The 21065-nt window shown below is 33.6% G+C and overlaps 1 protein-coding gene across 1 annotated transcript in view; it reads left to right on the forward strand.

Annotated features, from left to right (window-relative positions):
* The window catches only part of LOC149776476 (CCR4-NOT transcription complex subunit 1-like), a 36769-nt gene that overhangs the window by 11195 nt on the left and 4509 nt on the right, over window positions 1–21065 (forward strand). The window contains exons 4-14 of the mRNA XM_089941309.1: window positions 933–1047; window positions 5457–5624; window positions 6904–7049; window positions 8503–8710; window positions 9092–9159; window positions 12443–12680; window positions 12891–13127; window positions 13805–13968; window positions 15730–15847; window positions 17322–17423; window positions 19190–19444. Of these exons, the coding sequence (XP_089797435.1) occupies window positions 970–1047; window positions 5457–5624; window positions 6904–7049; window positions 8503–8710; window positions 9092–9159; window positions 12443–12680; window positions 12891–13127; window positions 13805–13968; window positions 15730–15847; window positions 17322–17423; window positions 19190–19444 (1782 nt within the window). The 5' untranslated portion in view covers window positions 933–969. The remainder of the gene's footprint in view (window positions 1–932; window positions 1048–5456; window positions 5625–6903; window positions 7050–8502; window positions 8711–9091; window positions 9160–12442; window positions 12681–12890; window positions 13128–13804; window positions 13969–15729; window positions 15848–17321; window positions 17424–19189; window positions 19445–21065) is intronic.

Raw genomic sequence — 21065 nt, forward strand, 5'->3', positions numbered from 1 at the left:
ATAAAACAAGCATAAACAGAATATGACTTTGCCTGAATTTGCAGTGTTTAGACATACTTTTAATCTTTAATTAAAGAGTAAATCAACTTGGTCATATAGGTTCATTTACTCATTTGGTATAGGGTTTAACGCCATTTTGCAGGACAAGATAGGCTATACATGGTGGCCAGTATTAATGGTGGAGGAAGAACCCAAGAAAAATCCTGGAAAGAACCACTGACCCACGAGAAGCTACCAGCAAGCTTTCTCACATATCCACATCGGCTGAGCCCAAGACTCGAACCCTTGCAAACAGAGGTGAGATGGCAGTGATCCGTGAGAGTGCTTTAGACCACTCGGGGCCCCTCATTTACTCAGACTAAATGAGATTATTTTTGTTTGATTTTTTGTAATATATATATACAATAAAATATTAAGATATTTTAATCAAATCAGTTCAATCCTGATTGTTGAATATTTGGCACCTTAAGGGTCCTACTAAACACCAAAAATTCATGCAAAGTCACAGTCATACAAAGTCTGTTTATTTTTGTTTTATTTGTACATATTAACTTTACCTAGACAATATTACAATTAAAACAAAAAGGGTATATGTGCCCTTAGCTGTATCCCTTTATTTAGCATCATGACAACAAAATATATGCTGACAATTGTTAATAAATGCTCATTAACTAGTTATTGAGAATAATTATCTCTTCGAGAGCAATCAAGAATTTCCATAGAAATTGGTACCAATTGGTCTTGATCCAATGTTACGTGTATGGCCAAGCTCAACTATTATTTGGCAACTCCTGTTTAGGTTATCACATTTCTCGAGTACTTGCAGTTTGTAATTGAAATTGATTATTGTTTATGCTGAATGAATATCACTAAGAAATGCTTGATGTTCCCAATCTTGAAACTTAAATGATCATGGTTTCTTATTTATTAAGGTTTGTGACGTGACCCCAAGGCAGATTGCAGTGTACAATGGATTTATTTGAAGCATTCCAGGATTTTTTCAGTAACAATTTACGTTTTACCGCCTGGAATGAGAGGCCTCATCAGGTAAGTGATCCATTTGACAGGCACATTAATCAATCCTGATCCCAAAGCTTGTTAGTCCTTGATGGACAACCCCCCCCCCCCAAATGATAGATAGGAAAAATCCCCCAACCCTCTTACTAGTGTAATTTTTTAAACTGTCACAAATATACTGGCCTGTTTTGAAACAGGATAGGGGAAAAAGGTTGAAATGAGATATCAATATTTAATTTAATTATGAAATTTCATGTTAATACAGTAAAGTTATTGCTAAGTACTAACACACTAGGGAAAAAGACAAAGCATTAATAAACCTCACATATAATTTAATTGTGGAATTTCATGTTTATACAATAAAATTAAGCCAAGATTTGAAGTACTTGCATGCTAAAAAAAGATATAGATTGTTAAGTGTTTTCACATACATTATAATTACAGTGTATTCCCCAACAATGTAAAACTGAGGGTTAAAAAAAACACCCTTGGTGTCAGAACTGGGGGTCAATGCATTGGATAGTAAATAAATCCTTTGTGTCAGAAAAATGCACGGCAACAAAATGTGTCAATTTTCTCCAGCGTGCGTCCCTGACGCACACATGTGCGTAACGGGAAACACTCAGACTTGAAGTTACAATGCAGCTTTATTATATGATTATTTATGCAGGGTTCCCATACTATCGGGAAAAAGTCAGGATAAATGAAATTTTTTTCACAACCATGAAAACTCCTGGAATTTTGCAAATATCGAAGAAAGTTGTGAAAAACCTGGGAATTTTCCGCCACCACTTGATGCCTTGACGCCTGAAACAGTCACGTAATTAAGTGGTAACTAAACTGATCATAAGTTAAATTTATTCAAATTCTAACCAGAATATTCAGAGGGTGCAGTATGGATTATTTGGTTGCTTGCAGTAAATTGCTGGGTCAATTCAAATGCCCAGTGGATTAGATTTGTCTAGTAGACTTTTAATTTCAAAGTCAGCATAATATCTGTCTTTTTTCTTACATGATAGCATCACAAGAGGCCATAATTGTGGTGGCAAAGCATAGCTGCTTGGACCAGATGGCCTAGCAGACTTTTAAAAGTTGCTAGATCAAGTGATACATGCATGAAATCAATATGAAAATTACTTATTTTCTCAGAAATCATTGTCTTTAATCTGCTTAAAGACAAGATAAAACTACGTCATTTTAATAAATGTAACCTATTGCTCATGATTTGCATTGCTAGTTGCACGAGTACTATACACAAATGTAACAACCTGCCTTTTCAAATGTTGTAGAGAAAAAGAAAAAATTAAAGGAAAGTCATATACTTGTAATAAAAATACAAAAATGAAAGAACACAAAATTCTCCATATTTGTATATTCAGAGAACAACTTTTGGAGTATTGTTTTATCACGTGACCACCGTGTTGATGTGATCTGTGCTTGATAAATCAGACTGGCCAGATTGCTAGTTTTTACAAAAAGTATCTGACTTTCATTTAATTGAATTTCTGTATGACAACATTATAAAGGAGTTGTTATCATGTGAATAATGGACTTCCGACATCCTCATTTGAGATTTGTGAAGTCATGTGACTAGTAATGCAAATGGCGAGTACTGGGTAAGGTTTTATCTACACTGTAGTTTCATCTTGTTTGACTGCGGATTACCAACATAAAAAATATAATACTTGCCATTTCTGAGAAAATAATGGTGAAAATAAAGGTTAATTCATCGGATTGGATTCATGCGTTGGTTGTCCGAGAGTTCTGCATTGGTACATCACTGTCTTTTGAATGTATGTGTAGTTTTTCAGTCTGCTTGCATTTCTGAAGCGATAAAGACGCATGAGAAAAGTCAAATTGAGCGGAGGGTTGTGGTCACACTTGCACTCCTTGTGTGTTCATTTTTATTACTGAGAAGGTGCTTCATGTTGTCAGAGATTTCGCCATACTTTATTGATGTGCTTGAACCTGTAACCTAGAAAATCCTATTTACTATGTATTTGTTAGAATCATACAAATAACTACATTTTATAAAAGATGGAAATTTATACCTTAAAAAAAATTATGCATCTTAATCAAGTTTACAATTTTGCAAGTTGTCTCACACGTACAAAATCGTCTGCTACCCAATATGTGAGCTTGCCACTAGAATGGGATTTTCAAAATTTCCCATCATATAGTCTGTTTCTAAATTCTTTAGTACTTTTCCACATAAACAAGACATAGTAAACACCTTGCACCCTATTCATTGTTGTTTCTCTTCCACATAATACTTCATTTTTTAAATATAAAATATTGAATTTTACTTTTAAAAAATGTACAAGATTGGTTTAGTTGGCTTAATATCACTTGCCATTTATTGGCAATGTTATGTTGAATTTTGTAAAACTATAAACCTGATCAAATTACTCGACGTAACTGGTGTATTTATTTTTTTCATACTGTAATAGGAAATGTTACTTTCTGTGAAATGCATATATATATATATATATATATATATATATATATATATATATATATATATATATATATATATATATATATATATTGCTATAGAATTCTTTAGAATTAATGGTTTGAAAGGAAACAAAATATAATGTATTTTCATTATGTTCTCACTTAGCAGCATAATGAAGAAAAATAAAGTTGGAATTTTATCCTGTACATTGAAATGACTTTACATGCTACTTTATAGGAATAAGCAAACTTGTTTCGTGTAATACATTTTGTGGTTTTGTACATGATCATCATTTCTGACTTTGATGTTTTTGGAGAGTCTTGCAAGAGAAACATCTTTAGATTTCGAAAATGCATGTTTTATAATCTAAAATGTTCTTTTAAGTTCCATTCAGTAATTTCATCCTGGAAATGACCTGAAAATTTGTCCTTAGAAAAGCATGATTATTAACGTGAGAGGTTTTATTCCTCCGACAAATAAAATCTTGGTAGCATTTTTCTAAATACATCATACAATAAAAAATTGAAGTGTTAAATTCATTATAGAAGGATTTATTGCAATGGATTAAAAGTGTATATAGTGATACTTATGAAAGGGAGGTAACAAAGCATATGCACATGCAATTAGTCTTTAGATCAAAAGGATCATTAGGAATCTTAATCTCCTTTCCTGCTAAGATGTAATATCTAACCTGAACACTTGTAATTTATCTAATCAAGGGAAGCCAACACAACGTCTCAAATGGCCCAAACCGACATAAAAAGATGTACAAAGATATATACTAGTATTGGTTTGAAAAGTTAAAAATGGGCTACACTTCAGATGGGATGGGGATTGTGTCCTGTTTTTCATTTTTCAGTGTGGGGATTGTATGTATCTGGTGCTAGCATGGCTATCAAAAAGTTTTTTTTTGTTGTTTCTGGAGACTTGCAGACAGTTGAAAAATGTTACTGGAAATTTTCAAAGCAGATAAGTGTAAGTCATTTGATTCCAAAAATATCACTTGCACAGATATTTAGGGAAACATTTAGAGTGCTAAACCATTTTGGTATTGAAATTTATACACAAGCATCACACTGACCTAAGATATATGGTAAATTATGGCAGTTGGTGATTGTGCAGATGTTGGTCAGGTAATTGATGTCAGACACACTTTGGCCTCTTGTTCCTTTTTGCATTAACACATGTTACCCAGATTTAATGATGATTAACTGCTGTATAGACTTATTATTGCCCTACGTGTTGCATGAATATTTTGTTAAAATTGTACCAGTTAAATTGTCAGGGCTCAAAAATGTTTACACAGGCCCTATCAATCAATCTATATCATGTCTGCAATCATTTTGAAATGACAGTTAACTAATTGGAATGTTCATTGTTGAATGTGTTACAAATGGATTGTCTCCGACTCAATTTGACAGACATGGTAAACACAGAAATGAATTGTGTTGTTTGCCACCTGTGCAAAGAATTAAATATTAAATCCCCAGCTGTCTTTTTTAATCACAAATGAACACACAAACAATAAACATGCTTTCCATTATATATACATGGGGTAAACATGGGGTAAACTCCAACTTAAAAGAAATATTGCCACTATTAATATATTGGGTTGTTCCACTTGATCTTTTTTACCTATGCAAATTAGCACAACAGAATCACCTACTCATTCTTTCAGTGCACTACACAAGTAATCGTCAACCAATTAAGTAAACTGAATTTACCGACCTCTTTGCTGTGTAATTGTTTTTATTTAACCTGCCCAAATGATAGCTCCAATTATGACTGCTTACTGTTTATACTTGCTTCATGTAACAGGCATATACTGAAGTGTTTACATTTGTTACATAGTTTGTAAAATCCCTTTATTTTGTTTATTTTGTTTACCATCCACTATGGGACCATATCTTGCAACATTAAATAAATACGGTTTTCATTAAGTTTTTTTTCCTTCTGCTTATAAGATCATATTTTGTTTCAGCCAATGACGCTAATTTTTGACCGTATTGTTGAGGAGATCAAGCAAAGCATGCTGCAGATAGGGAATGTCCCTGGAACAGACCAGATGTCCAGTCAGCTTAACTCTTTTCTTAATGGTGTCATACTTGCCAGGAACTCTCAGGACAATGTTTATAGTTTACTTATAAAGGTATGTAGAACAGAGGTTAATATTTTTTATTGTTTCTAATATATAGTGACTCACTGAGCCATTCTTATTGCTTGATTTTGTAATTTAGATAATGAGTGCTAGTTTGTAGGATATCTGGGAGGGTGTATTGGTCAGTGAGATGTTTATCTCCCAGTTGTATTAATTTTTATCAACATTAGTTTGATTTTTTCTAAATCAAGAAAAGCATTGTATAAAAAATCATTAGTTCATACAATTTAAAATATGAGTGGTGGCTCATTTTGATACAGTGCAACCCCGCTATAACATGTGGCTCCATAAAATTTGTATATTCGCACATGAAAAAAATATTTTTTTTCAAAGTACATGAAATAGTGTATAAATAAATTAGTATCATTATAGAGAGGAGATCATGTATGAATTCCAATTTAATATGATTGTGGCATGGTTCCTGAAATTTTAAATACATGTATGTGTATTTTTCTCGTACCAGGAATTATTTTTTTTTTAAGTATGAGAAATAGTGTAGTGTGTATAACATTTATTATCATTTTGGGGAAGAGTTCGTGTATAAATTTTAATATAATACAATCGTGGCAGAGCTTCTGAAATTTAACAATTTGCCACTTTATGCAAAAAACGTATTATCATTTTGGGGACGAGATCGTGTATGAATTCGAATATAATACGATCGTGGCATGGTTCCTGAAATTTTAAATACATGTACATGTACGTGTATTTTTCTAGTACGAGAAATAGTGTGTAAAATGGTTATTATCATTTTTGGGAACAGTTCATGGACAAATTTCGAATCTAATACAATCGTAGCTTGGCTTCTGAAATTTAACAATTTCACCAGGTTCTTGAAGTGTTATGCCAAAGTAAACATTATTGAAAATGTTACTTATTACTGATCAGTGAGTAAAGCCAGTAAGTCGTCTTTGTGAGTGTCTTCAATTAATTCTGTATACAATCATTGCTCAAACAATAGCCGACCTGTGTTTCTTTAACTGCATACACAACCTAGCAGCAGACAATGTGGTGGTTGATAAAAGATTCTCACAATTTAATAAACATAAATAATAAAAAAATGAAAGCTGGGCTGTTTTTATGTATTAGACTTAAAACCAAATTGACCATTATACAGTGAAAGCATGTAGACTATACATACCGTAATCAACATTATCCCATATTTATTCCCACCCAATTACAGTGCTTGAAAATTCATTATCTCAAGTTTTTGGATTTTGGGATGTGTGTATTAAGGGTGAAGGGAGATATATTGCTGTTTTTATTTCAGGCAATGGAGGGGTTTCTGGACAGCAACACTGTGACAACTGATGTTGCTTTGTTGATGCACTACAGAGACTGTCACTTGCTGGTGCCAAAGGGGCTGAAAAACATGCAAATGTATGGACCTCATTGGACCAGAAGTCATGTCACAAGGTTAGTTTTCATAGTCGAACTTGTAATCCACATTGTAGGCACTATCGATAAATGTAACTTTGCAGAAGGGGTTAGAATTCGTACACTTACTTCTATCAACTTCAGATTGAAAAGATCTGATACTTGCAAAATATGAGGAAAGTGCAACTTAAGACTCAGTAACCCACACAGTATGGTTTGTGCGCCTTCCGACCTACCATAAATTGATTTCTGGAAAAGCCCTAATTTGAAAAAAGATACATTGATCTAACAGTCTGTAAATAATTGTTGAAAGCCTCTCTAATTTCATGTATGAATTAATACTACTACTTTATAAAGCTGGAAGTATTGTAAGTGTTTTTATAAATGGTAGTCTTTAGGTAAATCATGAAAGAATGTTCAGCTTTTTATTTCATATCAACTCTGCAGCAATGAAGTTTTATGAATTTAAACCACATGTTGGCATTAAGGACTAAATGTCAGCCTTGGTTAGTGAGTATCTAAGAGAAAAAAATATCCCTGTAAATGACATCCTTGCAAAGATAACTACTTACCCATTCATGATATAGCATGACTGCAGACTGAATCTTATTCTGCTATACATTTGCGGGGCCCCGAGTGGCAGAGTGGTCTAAAGCACTCTCTGCCATCTCACCTCTGTCTGCATGGTTTCAAGTCTTAGATTCGACTAATGTGGGTATGTGAGAAAGCTTGCCAGTAGCTTCTCATGGGTCGGTGGTTCCTTCCCGGGTTCTTCCTCCACCATTAATACTGGCCGCCATGTATAGCCTATCGTGTGCTGAAAAATGGCATTAAACCCTACATCAACAACAACTATACATTTGCCAAATGCACCCTTGGCAGTTTGCACCTGCTTTATTTTAAAAACAATTACCTTGAAAAATATAATGTACAAAACTTCCATTCATTATAATCTGTAACCCATTGTCACTGGGTGGAGGGGTACCTAACACTGTGAGTATTACATTCTCAACCAAACAAGTTTTGAGTGTAAACAAGCCAGCATTACTGTTCTTAGAAAAGCATAGTGGAACAGTGAGGTATTTGGACTGTACATACAAATGTAAGGTTAAACACAAGTATTTATAATTTTTAGTAATAATATTTTGCCAAAAATAGAAAAGGTAAAAATTATGACAATGATTTTGATAACATGCACAGTAATTCATTAAAAAAATTGTAGCTCTGATGTACAAATTCATCAAAACAGACTCACCCTCACAAATATGGATGCCATGATAGTACAGAAAGTCCCATTTTGACTATGAAATATTATTATTATGGACCCTCTAGTGACAGCCAGCATATAAATTAGAAACCAGTCAATGAAATCATGACATTTAATGCATTTTTAAATCTCCTTGAGGCTGTTTATTTTAAAAATTGGAAGAGGGGTGCAAACTGCAAGGGGATAAGGTGAATACTAATTTAGTTTTTATATCTTTCTGCACAGATGCATGATAGAGCAGGACAATGATGCAAAGTACAACATTGAATTAATAGACATGCTGGTCAGCTGTGAGCTGATTAACATGGAACAGTATGCCATGGGCCTTGTGCAGCTGATGGAAGGTGGCAAGAATCTTAAGTCGGTCACATTTGCCATGCAGCTTGCACAGTGCTACTGCATCGACAGGGAGATCAAAAGTTTTTTCACTGTGGTAAGCTAATAGAGTGGAAGGAATACATTTACTGTACAATGAAGATATATTTTAATTCTTTAGTCACTGAACGTAGAGTCTTCAAATGTATTTCAAATTTGTTTTTCCCGAACTAGCATTAAAAATTGTGAATAAGCTTCTGAATAGATATACAATACATGGAATAGAATAAAAATGATTTATACTGTTGTGAGTAGGTTTATCTAGAGGTTTAATGTTTGCTTTCTATTTAGAACAACCCTTAAGTCTTAATTAAGTACAAAATGGTAAATCATGTAAGCACCTTTACATTGTATGTACTTCATTGAATTTACTTCCAACAGCTAAGTTTTGAATCAGAAAGTAAATACGTGCTCAGATGTCTGCTTGTCTTAATTACAGACTGATTTAAGTTCTACTATTGAAGCCCTGGCACTGATTTCTGCAAACCCAAGTAAGGCACCAGAAGGGTAATGTACTTTCTTAATTTTCTACTATACAATCATTTGTGTTTAGAAAACAGTTGGGATGCTAACAATAGAGGTTTCTGCTTTCACAAAAATGTTAATATTAGCTCACCTGTTTCAAAAATTCAGCTAGTTTACGGTATTATTCTGTGACTTCTAATATTGGCATGACTTGTAAAACAAAATGATGGAAAACCTATTTTTAGATTTCTTCATAACAGCTGTGCTGATTTTGATAAAACTTGATTGGCTCATCTCTTACCCCATACTTCTGAACAGCTTCAATACAAACAATGTAGATTCCTTAGGAACCATATAGAAAAGTTATATCAATCATTTTAAAATGACAGCCAGTCAAAATTGGCAAAATTATTTAATAAGGCACTCACGTTTATTATTAAAAATGAAAAAGACTGTTTGAGAATACCCATTTGCCATCTGCAAGTTGACACAAAGTGATATGGTTCATATTCTGGTCCCCCCAATCCATGCTGACTATCTTAACCCAGAAATATGTTAAGCATACATTCCAAATGTGTTCCATGAAGTACTTTACTTTCATTTAATAACCACTTTCACTCAGAGTTTCTACTTTTAATTGTATCTTACTGGTTTGGTCAATTTGAAAGCTATACTTCCGGAGTAATGCACATTGAAATTTAATTCTCATTTGTGGTTATTGATTGTTCTTGTCCAGGTTTAAAGAAAACCACCAATCAGCAATCATTATAGCTTATTCTCTGCATGACAAACAGGAAGTATTGGCAAAGCAACAGTCTTTGTGAGAAAGTCATTAGACGTGTCAAGTACTTACGTGGAGATGCTTTTGAGGTGTGCCATTGCCCAAATTGTGCAAATTTGTTGAAAGTCCCACATATGAAGATGTGTGCTCGGTGAAGTATACAATTTTTATTTAACTGTTCTAGTTGCAACATCTATTTTTCATATAGCAACTGTTCCGCATCTGCTTTCTTCATGATTATCATGACTTTGATTAGCACGATGTTTCTGGATATAAGCATTATGGCATAGCTTGAAACCATTCATGAAGAAAGTTTTACCAATGCAAGTTTAAAATATAGGCTACCTAGTAAACCCAAAATATCTGCTTCCTGGCATGGTTCATTATGATTTTCTTCGGTAAATACTTCATGACAATTTAAAAGTATAATGCAATTGTCATTGTTTTAATTAATCAGTTTTGCCCTACAGGTCAAATACTACAAAACCAAATCCATGTATTTTTTTATCAGGGCTAAGCTAAATTGAATAAAATAAGGTCAAAAAAGATATTAAGAAGTAGAGGTATTTATTTTAGTGCCTCTGTCTACACAAGCATTGATGAACTAAATACCCTTATACAGAATTATAGATTTGGCATAGTAAACTAATGATTTAACAAATGGTGATGGTGAAGGAAAACCCTGGAAGAACCAACAACCAAAAAGCTACTGGCAAGCTTTCTCATATACCCACATTTACCGAATCCGAGACTCAAACCCACACAGACAAAGGTGAGATGGCAATGGTCCACAACAGTGAGTGCTTTAGACCAATCAGCCACACAGGGTCTCTACTTAAATTGTACAACAAATATGGAATTTCTCTTTCATGCAGAGATATTTAACCCATGAATGAAAGTGATAATGGAATAAATATAATAGATTAAGCTATGGGGCAGATTTCAAACTGCTCAAGTTTATCACCATGTGTTAGTTAAAAAAGTGTAGAATAGGACTGGGTGTAGTCAATAGCATTCCTTCACTAACAATTACAAGTACCTATGACTGCAGCAGTCTTTTGCATCTGCAGGAAGTAAAATGTGATGAATGTTTTTGGCATTCAGCCTTATTCCCATGCCAAAATTTGTTCTAAATGAGACTTTCTTCACATGGGGAAATTGCATTATTTCTTCTGTTTTGAAGATAACATCGTAATGTCTTCCATGTGCAACTGAAACGTGAAATTGGTAACGTTTTCAAATTATTCATGTTGTATAAAATGAAGGGAGGTTAATGGAGCCTACCTAATGGCAGCTCCTAGAAATGGTTTGGCTTCCATATTCACATTGATAAAATATTTTGATTCAAAACAGCAGCACCATCTTGGTTAGAATATTGGGACATGCTTTGTATGTCTCTTTTTGAAGTGACTTAGCTTCATAAGCAAATTATGAAATCTATTTTCAACTTTTCTTGAACAGTGCTTTAAAAATTCAGATGTAATCTCATTTATATATTGTTTGGACATTGTCTATCTTTGTGACTCATGTGGTATTTCAGCAATGATATGGCATCTGTAGCAGTCACATGGAAAACCTCTATTCCAGAACAATTAAGCCACTTGTTATCATTCGCTACACGGTCACACAAACTCCTATGAAACTAGTAGTTGGATAACTTGGGTGACAAATTATATCATTTTCTATGAGGAATCATATCGCCAGAAAGCAAATGACCATGTTTCCAGTAAGTTCAGTCTATCCCCCTATTCATAGTCATTTCCTCTGTTCCATGTCACATCAAGGAATAATGTAAATCATTTCTCTGTTTCCTTTTTGTGGCTGTCACTTTTTGAACTGCTACAGTTATTTTTATTAAACTTCAAACAATTTCATGCTGTATAAGGCTGCAAGAAATGCTTAGACATGTGACATTACACCAATGATTTCAGCATTCTGATCTTAATGTCATTTATAATCAAGAAATAATATTTGTCACCACTGCTCGTTTTGACGCAATTGCTGACACCATGTTCCATGATTCACACTTGGCTCACGTATGTAATATATGTATTAATTTGTTTCATAATAACTCCCTTACTTTACAAATATTTCATTGACACCATAAACTCAGGTTTGCATTTATGACATCAAGCATCACCTGTAGTGTACATTTGTGGTACTCTTATTTGAATATATTATCAATTGGTGAGGGAAGAACATTGCAAACTCTTTCTGATCCAATATTGTTTTGAACTTTCAAATAGAGTTGCTTTTATTCTTTAAACACAAAGAGTAAATTGGTCAAATCAATCTGAATAAAAGTAAAATTATACCAGACCGTATGTTTTGGTTTCCACGTTTTCATTTTGCTTCGTTTATTATTTTAATGAATAAAAGTCTTAACAATGGCTACAATTACAATTATATTTGTTTTCAAAAATGTGTTATATTGCTGCAGTAATTTTTGAATAATTTGATTTTGTAAGAATCATTAAGTTACAAATTCTGTACAGGAAACATTCTCATTTCTCACTAATAAGAAAATATATGTACTCCTTGCAGTCTTACCACACTGATAGAAAACCTGTACCAAAGTAATTGGAGTTTGGGCATACCGGATGAACTGCATAGAGACCCCAATGCCTTGATGCAATCCAGTATTTTCCAGGCCCGCAGGATGGATGACCCCCCAGGGCTGCATGGAAAGACACAATACCTGCTATGGGAATGGATCAATGTGCTCCACTGGCTACCTGCCTCCAGAGACAGTCGCCTGGCTTTTGCAACGTTCTTGCGAAAGGTACAATATGTTAAGTCTTTAATTTGGACATTAACAATTCAGTTTGAAAATGGAAGCTCTATAATTTGTGAACAATGAATTGTTTTGTGAAATTTAGTGATTTTGATTCTTTGATTTTTCCTGGTTGTGGAATTTTAACTTTTACTTTATATTCAAATTCAGTTTGGATCTCTAACAAATCTTAATAATTTTTACTTGTACAATTTACAGGCACATCAGCTTGAAGTACTACAGACAGATGACCTTATTTCCTGCTTTTTCCGTCTGTGTATAGAGATGTGTGTGGACTTATGCAACAGGGAACTATGTCAGCAGTTCCTGAGCTCCATTAACATCAGGACTAAATGTTATTTCATATGGAATTCTTGTGCCCGTTTGTTAGCTCTGCTGATCAAGCACTCGGGAGGCGTTGCAAACACTGTTACCAAGATCAATATGCTGAATAAGGTAAAGCTTTGGGTGATTATAATTAAACATACTTGGGACCCAGGGATGATACAACATTGATCTCTGTAATTTTTGAGAATTTTCATCCATATTTTAAAGAAAAGAAACTGCCTTGACAAAGTAACTGCATCTGCTCATGGTTTAAAAGTTTTCAGGATAAAGTTAAAGGGTTGAGCAATAAGCAGTTGATCAATTGAATCTTGATTCAAAAACTTGTATACAATTGCCCCAGCCTTGATAAAATATAAAGTTATGATATAAATATCTTACTAATTTTGCAGTGCAAACGGCAGCTGTAACATTTTGTGAGTGGTATGATTTTGCATAAGGAAAGATGCTGTTTTATTAAATCTGAAGGGTAGGTTTTTTTTAAAGTACTTTCAATAATCATCTTTCAACCAGCACTGAAGCAGTAATTGGTATTCTTTAGGCATGTTGGTTCCATTGTCAAAATATTTTTCTACATGACTTTGATTTACAATTTAAGTCTGCCAAGAGGGAACACTTTATTAAAGTTGCTTCAAAAACTGTTCTTTACATCAGCCATTCAGGTTCAGTTACTGCTGTGCTGATGCATGTGTTGAAACTTTATATTGACATGACTTGTACAGAACCAAGTATCTGCTTCATCCATAAGCAAACTCAGGGCCTTTATGGTTTTAAACTTTTGTTCCCAGGTACTAGGTATTGTGGCTGGAGTGTTACTACGAAATCATGAGGTCATCCAAACATCATTTTGGCAGGTACCCTACCACAAAATCATCATTGGGCTTTTCACAGAACTCAATGCTGCAGATCCTATCCTTGAAAACATCAACTTGCAAGTGCTCACTACCTTCTGGTATGTGTTCCTTTTCTATTATTCTAGGAAAATTGTCGATTTAATTTTCGTCCAATATGATGCATAGATTCAATTGTCTTTTTGTACTCTCGCCCACCATTTTGTATTTATTGCCACATTTGATTACTTTCAGGAAGATAATTTAATTCGATATTACCAAGTTGTCTAACTATTTTTTCCATCAATGCAAACACCTTCATTTCAGATGACCATTTGAAGAGATTAACATCAGTACAAACCATCATTTCAGATTTCTTCTTGATGTGAATGACATCTGTGCAAAGATCCTTTTGGATAGCCTTTTGAAGTGATTGTCATTGATATAAATGCAAAGACCATGTCAGTGGGCCTTCTGAAGTCGTTGACATTGACATGAATGCAAAGACCATGTCAGTGGGCTTTTGACATGATTGTCACTGTCATCAATGAAAAGACCATGTCATGGGTCTTTTGATGTGAATGACATTAATGTATTGCTGATCATATCCTTCATCTTTGCTTTTGTTATCATTAAATGATTCCTATCTCTGAAAGATTGGTATTATATGAATATCTACAGGAAAACCAAATTTACATAATGGGCACTAAGGGAGAATTAATAGGATATTACTCACTTATGAGAGATAACATTTGTTAGTAAGGATATAATGTATGGTATGGTCATGTGTCACCCTTTAAGTGTCGCTACTATTTTTAATGCATAAAACATTTCATTGTATCCACACATTATGTGTCACAACACTGAATTCCTGTTTTTAATGCAAATAACATTTCAGTGTGTCCACCCATTATGTGTCACCACACTCAAGGCCAGTTTTTAATGCAAAAACATTTCATTTTGTCCACAAAATTATGCACCATCACTCTCAAGACCTGGTTTAATCCAGTATTGATCAAAATTGGAATATTGGTTTAGATCATCAGGTATCTTGTACAGATTTGAATAAGACTGAGAATCATGCATCTTGTTGATTTGATTTTGTGTCTGCTTGGCTGACCCTGTTACCACTCAAGAGTCAATATTTTTTTTCTGATTTTGTTTCTGTCTTCTAAAATCATGCTTGTATGATCAAAATGTTAGGAAGTTTGACACTGAGCGAAATCAGTGTTTATTAATGAATTATACTAAATTATGATTTTATTTTTAATATTTTACATTTTGAATTATTTTGAGAAAATTGCAGTTTCCTATGGATACAGGTTTTGAAGTACTTAACCACCAATATAAGAGACTGGTAGACAGAATACAGTTTCTCTGTGCCAACATAAAAACAATACAATCTATGAAACTGCAAACATGTGATTTGTCAACAAATAATTGAAAAATGGTAGCATTGATAAAATAATTTACAAGAAAAACTGTTTATGGGTTTTTTTGTGGTGGATAGGCAGGTTGGCCAAATATGTTGATGGATTTCAAAGTTCTGGAAATTGCATGGATATCTTATTTATTCTTACTGGACCATAACTCTGTTAATGACTGTTACATCTGTTTGTAGGCATATATAAATACAGTTAAGAGGTGCATAGGCCATTCTGGATGATGTCATGCTAGAATTCTGGATAAGATTACTTATGGGTGGACATTTCTTAAAATTAAGATCATTTAGGTCATGGTTGAGGCAGTAAATATTGATGAAACCTTGATTATTTGCAAGATGGTCTTTTGGTAAACTCGTATGCAAGACAGTTCATTTAATTTTTTTTAGAAATTTTACTTTTGTAGGATCTGTAGAGCTTGCTTCATTTTTTACTTTACAGCAACTTGTTGCATGTTTTGAAGCCTACTAATGCCCCAGGATTTGCCATTGCTTGGCTGGATATTATGTCACACAGGGTCTTCATGGACAGAATGCTTGTTTACACTTCAGAACAGAAGGTATGGTCCCATTTTACCCAGATTTTTCCAAAAGTGTTCAGTGTGTATTTTACCATTACATTTAATGTAAAGGGAACTATGCTTAAAATCTAAATTTATTGTTGATTTCCATAAATCTGAGATAAAAAAATGTCTTTTCCTATGAAATCATGTACCAAACAATCCATTCCTTAACACCTCTGCCAACTCCAAATTAAAATTAAACATTTGATTGGCTTTATGGTTGGACTGTTTGAGAGGATGCCACAGCCTTTGTTTTTAGAGATTATCTGGATGGGTCAAAAATTTGTTTTAAAAAGTTATTTTGGGGTCCTTGTGCAGACCTGCCAACACTTTACGATTTTGCCATAAGTCTTACGAAAATTACCCTTAAAATATGGACTTTAGGCATATTAGCAAAAACTACTGAAACATTATCATTGCCAAAACATCTGGATCATTGTTTCAGTCGTGTTATTTAAAATTCTAGTTTCATCTTAGAATTAGTGATGTTAGTCAGGAAACCAGACTAACTTTACAGTAGCACCCCAGACACTTAAAAACTGCACATATTTGTTCATGCGCAGAGTCTGTTAATTATAGAATTTTTTAAAATGGTATCCAGAAAGTGATGCATATTTAAGACGAAAGGCAACATAAGCTAGAAAAGTGTTCATAATCAACACAGAAGAATAAAAAGGAGTACTTTGATTCTTGTGAATAAAAGCTGGAAAGGACACAAGTTTATTGCACATCATGTGCCAATTTGAGTATGTCTTGTAGCAGTCAAGAACGATTGCCATCGCCAAGTGAAATGGAACAGAATTTCCAAGAATTGTCAAGTTGAGAGATAGCAAAAAGCCATTGAGCTGCATAGGGTTTGGAACTAGAGTTTGTGCAACTGTACTAGTGGTAAATAAAGTCTCCGCTTGCTTTACAAACATTTTAGTTGACTATATAGTTTATCATCATTGCGTTAAATTTTTAATTACGTTTTCCAGCTTTTTAATAACAGTCATTGATATTTTGTTACACCTTACTGAAAACTGGTCAATCTTCCGGAAAAACGTCAACTGCCTTATTGAGACTGACTCCTCAGGTTGGCAGGTGTGCTTTTAAAATTATTTTTGTTCTCAGCAAATTTTGCAAATCACAGACTTTAAGACCAGTAAGTTTGTATGACAGTGCGTAAGGGATTCCATTTTAATTTTTGGTAAATAGCTCTAAATAGAGAGGAGGTAGGTGTGAGCTCACATGAGAATGATCTGGTATGAATTGTTAAAGGTGAAATACTACAAACTACACAAACGATATGGTATCCATGTTATCACATATATTGATAGGGAGAAAAAAAACTTTGCTTGTCTTTTGTTTCCATGACATTTTTTCACTTCAGTATTTTTCAGCCATTATTGATCTGTTATGAAAATCATGATTCAGCATTATGTAGTGATTTTCTTTAATACTTAGGATGTGATCTGATTTACATTTTCAGATTTGGGGGATGTATGCACAGTTTTTAATTGATCTCTTCAAGTTCCTCTCTCCATTCCTCAGGACTACCTGTCTTGAAAACCCAGCACTTACATTGCACAAGGTAAGCATGGATAAATATAGATCTGTTGCAATTCTTTCTTTGAAAAATTAGTATAGTTGTATAGATCATATTAAATGAGGTCTTTAAACCTTCATCTCAGAGATAAGCTATCGTTTATAAATCCAAGTTCCTATCTCCATTTCTCAGGAATACCCGTCTTGAAAATCCAATACTTAAGCATTGTTAAATATGAGTCTGTTGCAATTCTTTCTTTGAAAAATTAGTGTAGTTATATAGATCATATTATGAGTCTTTAAACCTTAATCTCAGAGATAGGCTAATCTTTATAATCCCCTTCAAAGCGTTTTTAACTGGATGCCAGATTTACATCAGGTTTAATCATGCAGGGTAATTTGTTTAAAGAATCGATGGACAGATTGATTGCATTCATATTTTTTAAAGCATTTGAATTAGATCTCAATAGACCATGTTGGTATACAATACTGTAGTATCATCATTTTTCATGGGGGACCAATTTTCATGGTTTTCGTTGTTGCCCCAAACCACAAATTTAATACCCCAACAAAAAATGAGCCATGTAGTGTGATGCACACCCCCCCCCCCCCGTCTATTTTCTTACCGTGTTTCATTCCTAGAGATAAACACAGCTACTAGTATTTGATAAATTAAGGTCAATACTGTAATCTGGTAATTAAATATTAGCTTTTACTTCATTTTTGTTTTATATTTTAATCTTTTGAAACAAGAATTATAAATCATTTTATATTGTTTAAATGCACACATTTGATAAGGTATCTGATAGGTCTAATTTTACAATCACTGCCTTAAATTGATATGTGAGGTAAGTAAGGATAGAGAGAAAATAGAGAAAAAGCATAAGGTATTCAAACAATAGTCAAGCAAAAATGAAAGAAAAAATGACACAAAATGACAGTATATGAAACTTAAATTTAATGATTATTCAAATCGATACTTCATTCGATTACAACTGTTCTTGAAACATTTAAATCCTTCTGAAAGCATATTTCATTTTATCCATGCATTTATAATCCAAAAGAACAATCCTGTAAAATACTATAACTATTTCTTGAAACACTATTATTAATGAAACACTTTGTACATACACTAATTACAGCAGAGTATTAAAGCTAACACTTCACATATTTTTGGACAAAGCCACTGTATCAACATGCCAATCATGTCTCATGGTACTCACAAATGCTTCTCAGGTAAATAATCCCCAAACTGCTGAATTAAACAAGTCCAGCTTTCTCAAAACCACTGATAATTATGTCCTATCTTTCACTCATTGTCATGTGAGCTGCAGTTACCCATTCAGCATGAATCGGCTTGATTAATGAGGTTATAAGATTTACTAATACTGTGCACTGATCGTCACCAGTAGCATCTTTTTCCTTAATGGCATCCATGACCTGTTTAGGATCCCACTCATGGAAGTGTGACTTTAGTTCTTCTTTAATAACGATTGGCCTAGTGTTGTTGGCTGCATCAGCTTCCTTTGATGTTGAGTACTTGCCAAGTCTTTGATTTGTGCTCATATAGGTGGTAGTATTGCTTTAAACATTAAAGTGACCACTATTTGCATCGGCATATTCTTTTGTGTTTATTTTGGGTATTTGTAGAGGTTAAACCCTTGAATTAAATATCTATTAATATGCAAACATTTACAGGCAAAACCACAAATTTAAGTACCCACGAAAATGACTTTTTTTTAAGCAATCCATGAAAATTGAGCCCAACGAAAATAAATGATACTACAGTAACTGAATGTCATATTTTCACAGACTGCACTAACAATGTTGCTAGTCCTTCATGACTTCCCAGAGTTTCTCTGTGATCATCATTATGAATTCTGTGATGCCATGTCACCATACTGCATCGAGATGCGCAACATAATCTTGAGTACCGTTCCACGTAACATACCTGTGCCAGATCCATATACACCTGACCTGAAGGTTGACATGCTACCAGAAATAGCACACCCTCCACGCATTAACACTAGCTATACAAACATGATTCAGTCAGCACCTTTCAAGAAGGTAAGGTATCTTCATTCACAGTTCTCTCTGGCTTATATATATTCATGATTTATGTAACATAAAAAAATTGGTACATTTGCAATAGCTAAAGAGGCTAGACTTTCTCTTTAATAAATATGTTATATATTTCTTGAAAAACAAATTTTATGCACCAGTTTTTCAGCAACTTTTTTCACATTTGAATTTTTTCCCTGTGTTTTCTTGAAAATTATCTGTACTGTTGTAACAAAATAACCTCTAGTTTAACTTGGTTAATAACAAGAAGGAATATAGTTTTTGTATAAATCCCAATTTGTACCCCTACAGATTGCAGTAATGAAAAACTTTAATGCTAATGTAATAAAAATGTGCACAAAACATTAATTTATAATTTTTAACCTGACTGACCAGAGTGACCCTAAATGTGGCATGGTCTACATACATATTTCAGTCTTAACTGAGTTTCCATGCTAACAGAGCACCATATTGCATATGGGGGCACTCACCAGTTATTATGTACTTAAATTGAGAGAGTGACATATGTAAGGTGAAGTTGTTCACATTTAAAACATGCACAATGGAGAGAATTTTGGCATACATCTATGCTACATTAATGTAATGTGGATGATATTTCTTTGGATATTGTACTTTAGGAAATTGGACATGATTTAAGCACACTGCTAACTAAAATTAATGCTCCCTTGTGCTAAAAAATGAGCCTGAATTAGTCTAAAGTACACTATACATAGCAGCTATTGAAATAAAGAAAATGAATTTTGCCAGACTAGACAATACCAGCTTCTGAAAGTGCAATGAATGAATTACCAAATATATAAAATGTAAAAAAAAGTTATTGGCTCTTTTTTATACAATTTACCTATGAAGTTAAGGAAGTGAAAATGACCAAGTAGAGCTAGCACTTTTTTGAAAGGTGCACATCTGGAGTAAGGCCAAGCTGTATAATCTATAACCCATATTACACCCATCAATCATACATCAAAATAAAGGGAATTAAAGGTTCTTTGAATTATACCTAAGATATACAAGGTCTTTTTTAAATAGCCAGGATAATCAGTGAGAAAAGCCGTGGGAAATTCTTTTTCTTTAAAATTCTAACCCATGCAAAATACGAAACTGTAGAGCGCCACCTCTACTATGGACGAGTCTATTTTCCCTCAGACAACAGAGTGACATAGTTCATCCTATTCAGTAACTGCTTCAATTACCATGAAGTTGAGAGATATATCCCATTGTAAACATGCACACAAAAATTACATCACTTATCAAATCCACATGAAAGGTAAATTTGTTTTTGTTCTTTTCCTTTGGTTGATTTGACATTGTAAATATTGGAAGCTGACAAAGTAGTATTTTCCTTCTATGTAAATACATTTGTCATGTCCCCCAATAGTGTTAGGGTTTCCCTTTTCATAATCAGATTTGAAATTATAAATCAACGAATGAACTGACTAAATTTTGTGCATCTTTTATCATGTATGCTTTTCTTTTTTAAATTGTTGGGGAGGGGGGAGACAAATAAATGGGGAGGTATATTCAGACTATAGTTTCTATTTATTTCTAGCTTCTATTAATTGTTCTTACAGATATAACAGTTGTATGATTGTTTACTTAAAGGTCACCA

Source organism: Sinohyriopsis cumingii, chromosome 18 (assembly GCF_028554795.1).
Source record: "Sinohyriopsis cumingii isolate HCF-2022 chromosome 18, ASM2855479v2, whole genome shotgun sequence".
Classification (NCBI taxonomy): domain Eukaryota; kingdom Metazoa; phylum Mollusca; class Bivalvia; order Unionida; family Unionidae; genus Sinohyriopsis; species Sinohyriopsis cumingii.